The sequence below is a fragment of the Myotis davidii genome, unplaced genomic scaffold (genome assembly GCF_000327345.1).
Source record: "Myotis davidii unplaced genomic scaffold, ASM32734v1 scaffold1983, whole genome shotgun sequence".
Taxonomy (NCBI): Eukaryota; Metazoa; Chordata; class Mammalia; order Chiroptera; family Vespertilionidae; genus Myotis; species Myotis davidii.
The window spans coordinates 71,495-80,901 of record NW_006293962.1 but is presented as its reverse complement, the minus strand read 5'-3'; the positions used below and the strand labels follow the sequence as shown (position 1 = coordinate 80,901).

At 50.2% G+C, this 9,407-nt stretch overlaps 1 protein-coding gene across 1 annotated transcript in view; it reads right to left on the bottom strand.

The window, feature by feature from the left end:
* MED12 (mediator complex subunit 12) overlaps positions 1-9,407 on the bottom strand; it is a 26,943-nt gene that overhangs the window by 4,989 nt on the left and 12,547 nt on the right. The window contains exons 18-36 of the mRNA XM_015566687.1: positions 9,221-9,339; positions 8,898-9,041; positions 8,297-8,460; positions 8,042-8,173; positions 7,403-7,630; positions 7,083-7,227; positions 6,549-6,669; positions 6,079-6,180; positions 5,864-5,977; positions 5,445-5,620; positions 5,085-5,264; positions 3,735-3,806; positions 3,158-3,291; positions 2,822-2,983; positions 2,456-2,567; positions 2,201-2,290; positions 1,601-1,710; positions 1,269-1,404; positions 878-1,039 (exon numbers count right to left, since the gene is read on the bottom strand). Of these exons, the coding sequence (XP_015422173.1) occupies positions 878-1,039; positions 1,269-1,404; positions 1,601-1,710; positions 2,201-2,290; positions 2,456-2,567; positions 2,822-2,983; positions 3,158-3,291; positions 3,735-3,806; positions 5,085-5,264; positions 5,445-5,620; positions 5,864-5,977; positions 6,079-6,180; positions 6,549-6,669; positions 7,083-7,227; positions 7,403-7,630; positions 8,042-8,173; positions 8,297-8,460; positions 8,898-9,041; positions 9,221-9,339 (2,603 nt within the window). The remainder of the gene's footprint in view (positions 1-877; positions 1,040-1,268; positions 1,405-1,600; positions 1,711-2,200; positions 2,291-2,455; positions 2,568-2,821; positions 2,984-3,157; positions 3,292-3,734; positions 3,807-5,084; positions 5,265-5,444; positions 5,621-5,863; positions 5,978-6,078; positions 6,181-6,548; positions 6,670-7,082; positions 7,228-7,402; positions 7,631-8,041; positions 8,174-8,296; positions 8,461-8,897; positions 9,042-9,220; positions 9,340-9,407) is intronic.

Below are 9,407 nucleotides of genomic sequence, written 5' to 3'. Positions count from 1 at the left end.
GAGAAAAACAGGAAGAGAGAGGTAGGCAGAGGGAGACAAAGAGACAGGTGGAGAGAGACAGAGACACTGAGGAAGGGGGACAGAGACAGATGGGACAGGAAAAGACATGAGAATTATACATGAATGGGTTGGACTTCGGATTTTAAACTCTAGATCAGTGGTTCTCAACCTTCTGGCTCTCATGTTGTGACCCAACCATAAAAATATTTTCGTTGCTACTTCATAACTGTAATGTTGCTACTGTTATGAATCATAATGTAAATATCTGATATGCAGGACGGTCTTAGGCGACCCCTGTGAGAGGGTCGTTCGACCGCCAAAGGGGTCACGACCCACAGGTTGAGAACCGCTGCTCTAGATCCTCTTCTTCCTCTCCCTCTCTACTATACACATTGATTATAGTTAACAAATACTACAACTAACAGAGAGAGGGGAAAGAAAGTTGTACAGAGATGAGTGAGTGGAGGGAGAAAAATGCAGGCATGAAGGTACTGGATATGAGCTGTCATCCAGATAGGTGGGTTGGGTGCAGGCAGGGTTGGAGGAGGGCAGGAGGTAGGTGGGACAGAGGAAAGAGGAGGGTGAAGTGCTGAGAAATGGGTGGTATGTTAAAAGGTGGGTAGGAGTGGTGAGCGGTGGGTACGGGTGAATGAAGAGACCAAGGAAAGAGGTTGAGACTCCCAAGATGGGGAGAAGAAATGTAAGTAAAGGTAGTGATGAGTTCAACATTGCAGAGGCGGCTTTCACTGCAGAGCCTAATGGACGCAGTAGCCTGATGAGCCTTTGTAGGTACGAGGTTAATGCAGGAAAGGCTCTTGTCCAAAGGGGGGAAAGGTGGGGGGTAGAAAATTTGGGGCAGAAAGACAATGAAACATGCCTCCTTCTTGAAGATGGAATCAAAGCCAGTAATCTTGTTGCCCTTGGTGTCAATAAGGGAGCCCTGTGGCTCACAGGTGATGACATCTCGGGTTTGCTTGGGTAGTGGCAGCAGCTGGCGAACCTTTTCCAGACTGTCTGACTGGCGCTCCCCCAACTCTTTCTGCAGGCACAGTAAGAAGAGACAAGAGTTCAAGAATACAAAAACATAGGGGTGAAAAGTCTTGGGACAACACAGAACCTAGCATGAAAACACTCAGCCAATCCTTGCTAAGAGTGGGGTCTCTGGCCAGAGCAAAGTCCCAGAGGCTGGACAGCCACTGCAAGGTCAGGGGACAGTGGGCTAAGAATATTGCTGTTCCCTAAGCCTCACCCTTGCCTCTTCTGCTCACCTGCAGCTTCTTCACCAGGTTCATGTAGGCACGTTTGTTTTCCTCCATGCTGCCTTGAGAGATGCTGGACATGTCTGCAGCCAGGGTCCCATTGATGAGCACACTCAGCATGTCCAATACAGTAGTGAAGAGCTCACTATGACAGGAAGCCAGGGAGAAAATCGGAGAAGAGGCGAAAATAAAGGACTGGGGGTTGGATGCAAGCAGAAAATGGTGCTTAAGATGTCACTCCGGGGGCGTCAAAACCAGGGATCACAAAGGGCTGGGCACCTGGTGTGGGCGAAGGGGGACCCTCTTGGGCACAAAATGCAGAGAGGGGTAGGGTACTTTACTTGTTGGACTGCATGTCGACAGTGCCGCTGATGATGATCTCCAGGAGGAGCACTGCCCACTCAGTGGTTTGCTGGGTGCTACGCTGTACAGTGTCAAACATGCCACCCACCTGCCAAGGACATAATAGGTCAGTCAGATGGCTCAGGGTGAAGTTCAGCATTTAAGGAAAGTTTGGATCAGAACCTGGGTTGGGTGGACTAGGGACACCTGAGGTCAGTATTCCAGTTGTACCTATTACTTGCTACATGAACTCAGGGCAATGACTTAATAATTGACATCTCTGGGCCTTGGTTTCCTTATTAAATGACAGGAGTTGGACTAAGGGATGTCCAAGATTCTATCCAACATTCTAAAATGAGCTTCTAAGTCTTCTAGGGTCTGGCCAGAATCTAGAATAATTGAGGCAGTGTCCCTGCTAGGATTCAGTGCCCTTAACCACTTTCAGGGCCTGCGTCCTTTAGGAGAGCTGGGTGAATGCTTGAAGACCCAGAACAGCCTGGGCCCGCCATCATCCCCCTTGCGCTCCCTGGGCTAGGACTTCTTTGCTCTGCAATTCTAGCCCCACCCCTTCCCTTCTTCTTCCCAGCTCCCCTTCTCACCAGGTTGAGCCGCAGTTTGAGGGCCTCATGCATTAGCTGCTTTGGTTTGCAATCATCTAAGTACTGGTCATCTCGCCAATTATTAACAATCTAAGACAGAAACAAGTATAACACACAGCTCAGAGATCCCCTCATTTCCATCCCAAAGTACCCACAGTATTCACGGAAAGTAATGAAGGTTCCGAGTACACAGTGGCCTCTTGGGCACATCCTTCTCTGCCCTCCTGCCAGGCGCCATGACCCAGAGACCTGTACCTGCTGCACCTGGCTGTAGAGGGAGGTAAGGAGTCCCTCGCGCTGCTCATCCTGCCCTTTCAGACATGTCAGTACCAGGGATAAGAAGGGCTGCTGGCTCAACAGAGACATGCTAGAGATGAGAGGAAAGGAAAAGAAAAAGAATAGGACCATGGGCTGGAGATCTGGCAGCTTCCAACTTCCTTCTCCCAAGCCCCATAGCCTATTATCTTAAGATCTAGCCGCTTGCTCAATGTGACCCATGCTTACCCTCTGATTTTTCACTTTTCCATGGGTTTTTTTTCTCACCCCTCTGCCCTAACTTTTCTTCACTGGGCTGCTTCCTCTTTCTACCCCTTGCTCCTGCCCCCCTTCCAGCTGCTTTACCTCTTCTGCTTTTGTCGATCACGTTCTTTGCGGGAAGACGAGCCCAGGTGCTGGCCCTTCTCCAATTCTTCCCCAGCAGCCTTTAACACATGCCCCTGGACTGAGGTGGGCAGTTTAGCAATGAGGGGGGCCACCAGCCAGACACCAGAGCGCTCTAGAGAGCTGGAGGACAGATGGAGTCCACAGGGTTACAGAGGAGCCAGGCAAGGTTGGTAGAATCCATCCTCTCCTCTCCTGATGGACATGCCTGATATCTATCTCCACACAGTTGAAATAATTTACATTGACATCAGAGAAACTTATAAGGGAATGGGTACTAACAGGTGTCTACCCAACCTGAGCACGGGCTTGGCCTTGTTGCTGCTGGGCATGTTGCTTGCAGTGTTTCCAGAAGATGACCCTGTCTCTGCTGACTGTTGAAAAACCTCAATTGTGGCCTTGGCAATGTTCTCTAAGAGAGAGTTCATCTCCTGGGGAAGAGGAAAGGCACAGGGACGCTAAATGGGAAGCTGGGGTGAAGGAAAAGAGATGGTAGGAGAGATGGGAGATGAGGGCAGATGAAGGCATCTGTGGAGGTTAATGGGAGGGGAGGGACACCAGTCTGTTGGGAGTCATACCCTCCGGTCCCTGCAGATTTTTTCAATTCCCCAGTATTCTCCTTTGCAGACCTCCTTACAGTAGTGACCACAGAAACAGCCTCCACAACTACCACCCCAACCCTTCCCACAACTCAAGAGTTCCAACACTTCCAACCCAGCTCCTTTATCATCGGCTCTACATATCTGCCATCTTCCCATCCTCTCTTATCTCAAGAACCCCAGGGTAGGACCTACATTCTTCTATGGTGGGCCACCTCCCTGACACTCGGAGCTAGAAGTGAGCATGGGAAAGAGAGGGCCGGGGCACCACTCACATTGTTTGGGGTCTGCTTGATCATGAGCTGCAGCTCCAAGGAAGACTGGCGCATGGTCCACTGGTCCAAGTTCTGTGATAGAGACCCCACACCCAAGCTAGTCATCTTCATGTCACCCACAACCACTCATCACTCCAAGGCCAGTTCCTGATCTCTCACAACCTTGAACCACACTCTGAAAGGGACTTCTATGGCCCCAGCTTTAGGAAAGATTACACCTAAATAATTCAAAATGGTTGAAAAATCTAACCTTTTAAAAAAGTGGTTCAGGAAAGATTTCATATCTTTCCACAGGTTCCTGTTTCAGGGCCTCACATTCTTTTTTAAAATATATTTTTATTTTACTTATTTGTTTTTAAAATATATTTTATTGGTTTCAGAGAGGAAGGGAGAGGGGGAGAGAGACAGAAACATCAATGATGAGATTAGTGTTCAAGCCTGCAACCTGGGCATGTTCCCTGAAAGGGAATCGAACTGTTGACCGCCTGGTTCATAAGTCAATGCCCAACCACTGAGCCACGCCATCTGGGCGGGCCTCACATTCTTTAGCACAAGGAAGTTCTACTTAACACTTTACCTAAATCCTTGATGTTAAAGTTGAAGCCTGCTTCTCCTGTTTCAAACTAGCTGCTCAAAGTCCTTTACAGACCCCAAGGCTATACTGCTAGCTAATCTCTTTGGCATTATCTCCTCTGGACTTTAGAGACCTCATTCCTTTAGCTTTTCCTTAATGGCTTTATTTGTCCACTCTCTAGTCACCTGAATGTCTGAAGCTGCGTGGTTAAGCAAAAAGGGCACAGGTATACCTGAGTTCACATACTGACTCTTAGCTTACTAGCTGTGTGACCTTTGGCAAGTTACTTAACCTCTTCCAACCTCAGTTTCCTTACCGGTCGAACAGAGATACTCATACCTACTTCATAGGGTCGTAAAGATCAAATGAGAAAATATACATAGTGTGCTGAGCACAGTAGCTGGCATGAAACAGACATTCTAGTGTAGTAGCTACTGAGTAGTATTGCCATTCATTACTGAGCCATGGCCAAAGTGCCAAAAACACAAGGCCAAAAAGTAGGTATCCCAGATGCCATGCCCCCCCGCTCCGCCCCCAAGATAAGCTACAGTCCCACTGCATCCAGAGAGCTGTGCCCTTACCCAACAGTTTATTCTAGAGTCTACTAGACCATTTTGGCTTTACTTCTAAACCCATGCTGGAGCTATTTCTCTCACCCACATCCTTATCTGTCTTCCTTCTTAACTCCTCATCTCTTTTTCTCTCAAGGTTTCCATGGTTTGACCCCAGGCTGGGACTACATTGCTTTCTACAAGACCCCCAATTCCTTGGCCTACCTGGAGAATACGCTTAATGCGCTGCCGCTGGGGGTTCTCCCCGTCCTCATTGTCCAGCAGTCGATGTGGGTAGCAGATGAGCTGCATGAGGCGCTGAGCCTGGGCACTACTCAACACTGGGTCTTGCAGGTCATTGCTGTCCTCACACAGCGATTTAAGGCAACGTTCTCCTACCCATTCCTAAGGAGGCTGATTATCAGGGGACTGAGGCAACCAGAAAGGGGGGTCACAAATAAGGGGGATAGGGTGGGAGTTGGTGAGGGACACAATGTATAGTAGAGAGGTGGCGTGATCACGGCTGGAAACAGGGCTATATTATAGAAAAGCATTTAGGAAGTGTGGGGGGAAGGTGAGACTGACCTGTTGGCAGATGCTGCGCAGCACGTACTTGGCATAGACATCCAGACTGGCTGTCTCCACAGAGATGTTGCGGCCACCCTGCCTCCGACCGCCAGTACCACCTCCTCCCTCCTCCTCTGGAAGTTCTTCTGTTCCTCCTGTCACAGTGAAGCCTGAACCCTTCAGTTCCGCATCCCCTGTGGTCCACAGGCGGGAGATAGGGAGGGGTGAGATCCGAATACTGTGTGGAGGCCCACCCCGGACCCACAGAGGCAGCAACTCCCCAAGTCCTGCCCTATGGAACAGAAATATACTTCCCTCCCTTCTCTCTTCCCTAAAGATCAGGGAGACCACCTTCAGGAGAGAGACTGTCCTTTGTAGTTTAGCTGGCACTCCACCCTATACACACTTCTGGCACCACTACCTTCCTACCCCCATACCAAGTACAAACACAGCCTTGAGAACAGCAAACACAGCTCCATCCACGATGCGGTTCTGGGAGGCAGCCAGCAGGTGGCGGTCACAGGAGGAGCGGATTCCTACAGTAGGCTTGTCTGGGGAGGGAGCTGAAGTCAGGGGAAGCAAAAGTAGAAACTGTGGGGGGTGGGGTAGCCACACTTTCTACTGCTGGCTGGCTCAGATCGGGATCACTTACTTCCATCTGACTGGCAAGGATTGAGTTGAGGTGTCTTGAAAAGGTGGAGAAGGATGCGGCAGGTAAGCCGGGCCCCTGGCTCAGAGTCCTGTTCACTGCAAGCTACAGAAAGGAAGACAAAGCAGATGGGACAGAAGGAAAGCAGACTGTATATAGGTTTGTGGAGGAGGGATGGTAAAAGGGGAGATGAGGTCAGGCAAAAGGAGGAAAAAAACCAAGATGATGCTGAAGAAGAGGTGGAGCAGCCAACTGTTTTGCTGTATGAGAGGAGTTCCTCAAAGGGTCACAAAATGAACAGATCAGGGCTGCAAATGCAGGGTTATACAGAGGCTCCCCAGCCTGAGACACACCACAGGACTGGCCTCTGGGGATGCCAGGGAGCCCGACAATGAACAATGAGAGTGCACCCATAGAGTGTGTGTTGAAATTTGGGATCTAGAAATTCTAGGGGTTCTGGACTGGTAGTTTACCTGCATTAAGGAGTGAAGGGATGGCAGCACAGCGAATCAGATCCTCTAGGAGCAAACACTGGCGAGCAATGAGGATGGCAACAAAAGTAGCCAGGGAGTCATGAAAAGACAGGTCACTGACCTGGAGGAAAAGGCAGACAGACATTAAGACTCAAAGGGGAGACAGGGTGCTAAATCAAACTCAAAATGGCATGCCTCAACTGTACAAAACTCTGTACCCGCCTAGCCGGTGTGGCTCAGTGGTTGAGCGTGGACCTATGAACTAGAAGGTCACGGTTCGATTCCCGGTCAGGGCACATGCCCAAGTTGTGGCTTGATCCCTAGTGTGGGGCGTACAGGAGGCACCAAAAAAAAAATGATTCTCTCTCATCACTGATGCTTCACTCTCTTTCTCCCTCTCCCTTCCTCTCTGAAATCAATAAAAATATATTAAAAAACAATCAAACTCTGTCCCTGTACTGCCTTGATTACTGAGAGCAGACTCCTGGCCTGGTAAGTGGCCCAGGCCCCAGCAGGACCCCACCCAAGTCTCACATCTACATTGCAGAGGAGGTCGTTGAAACCACAAGTGCCATTGTTTGAGGAGCAGCACAAGGCCTTAAGTACTCCCAGCCATTCTGCACTCAGTGACTTGCAATAGCCGGTCAGCTCTGCACACAGGATTGCGATGTCATTCACCCTGGGGAAAAGTACAAATGCCCTCAGGAAAAACCTTGTTCCATAAAACCTCAGACCCATTAACTTTTCATTTCCACTCCGGCAATAACCAAGATTGCAGTACCTCCCAGGCATCTCATCCCTCCCAATATGGGGCCGGAGCGCAGTGCCCATTCCTCACTCAGTACGCCCCATACCTATCGGGATCATGGTGCCCCACACAGACGTGCATAAGGGCATTGCAGACAAAGCTGTAGCGGTTAGCAGGGTTCTCACTAAGACTCTTGCCTAGCCCTGTGTAGGTGAAGGTGTGAGCAGCAGGGTTCTCCAGAGTGTCAATCATGAACTCAGGTGCCCAGCGCATATTCGATTCTGATGGCTCCACGTTGCAGTAGATGGTGTTCTTCACCTTGGAGCAGAAGTCGCTGCAGGGGTAGGGGAAAGCAAATAATAGTGTTGAAGGTCTGGTGAGGCAGAAAGATGGTCAGGAAGGGGGAGGAAAGAAAAAGAAGAGAAAGTGAGAGACAAGGGACCTTGGGACAGGAAAAAGGGAGATGGGACAAAGCAGACGAGGCAAGAAAAGAACCCAGTTAGAAGCACAGGGGCCCCTGAAGACAGGGGGAGGAGTGTGGGCCCCACCGGGATGGGCTGGAACTAAGGCCAACAAGGAAGGAGAACCACCCTCAGGAACTAAGAACACATGGAGGGCACAGTCCCCAAATGACCCTGCAAAGGCAGCAGGGTCCTGGGCTGTGCTCTGCTCCTAAGATGGGCGACAATGGGAAGGATAAAGGACGAGGTTCCATTCTCTACCCCTTACCTCCTACCTCTCTTACCTGAAAAGCTCCCCAAATTTGATCTTTAAATGGCTACACGAGGTGTACAGATCATAGAGATAAGCAAGGATACAGCGTTCTGCAGAGGAGCCATCCGACCGGTTCATCCCATGTTTCACTACACCACACAGCCTGTCACGAGAAAGGAAGGTGAAGAGGGTCAGGATTTTTTTTAACTCAAAATGGCCACAGTGAGAGCCTCATCGGCGTTCATGGGAGCCCTCTGTGCTCCGGTAATTCCAAAGCCCTGCTTACCCCTCAAAGACCTGTGCCATCTGGTCCTGGTTGAGGATGAGGCAGGCATGATAGTGCCGCAGGACAGCCACGATGCACAGACATAGGCTAGTAGTGTAGCTGCCCACAAGGTCAGAGGATTTGAGGAGCAACTCGGCCTCGACTACACTCAGCTCATTCAGTAGCTAGCAGAGTAAGTAGGGTGAGAAACGAGAACAGGCCCCACATATTATATAAAATCCCACACCTTCTTAGAAGAAACTGGCAAAGCCAGACCCCAGCCCCTTATTGCTAGAGCCGCCTCAGTCTACAAGGGCCCTGCTGCTATATGCCACAGCCCTTTATTCTATTAACGACATCAGCCACATCAACGATCTAATCAATCTCCAGGATAGAATTCCATGAACTCCATGGTGGGAGGACAGTCTATACCCAATGCTCTCATCTGTGTCTTGGGCCTCCCCAGGGAGCACTATTCCTGCCATCTTAGCTCATGTTCCACTCCCCCTGTTTCTGCCCCTGAAAATAGCCCAGGACTCTGACTTGGGTCTCTACTCCTATCCTTATGACCCTATACAGTACAAAGTCCTTCCTCCACCCTTGATCTCCCCAACTTCCCCACCTGAATGGCAAAGTCGATGAGGCCACTGATGCTGAGTGAATATTCCATGAGGTCGAAGATGAACTGCACATGCTGCACCAGAGGCAAGTGGTATGACATGCCAAGGGCAAAGCTCGTGATCTGCTCCAGAACATTCCGGGAGACCTGATAAGGGCAGTGGGAGTGAGACAGGAGTGGAGAGAGGTGGAGGGAAGCAGTAAAGGATGGCAGTGGAAGGGGATGAGACTGGGAGGTTTGCCCTGCTTAGGAGGGAAAGAAGATGAGGAAAGGAAAAGAGGATGGAAGGCCAGAGTGTGGGAAGGGGGCTGGACTTAGGCCCACACCTGGGCTGTGACCTGGTGTTGGTCATAATGTGAAAGATGCTGGAACTTAGCAAAAATATCTTCAGCAGTGGGGAAGGCTTCAGGCCGATTGCGACGCCGCTTCTGCCCATCCTCCCCACCTAAGGGGACAGTTGAAAGAGATCAGTCAGGATAGGGAAGATGAACTAGTTGACTAGGTGGGGTGGGG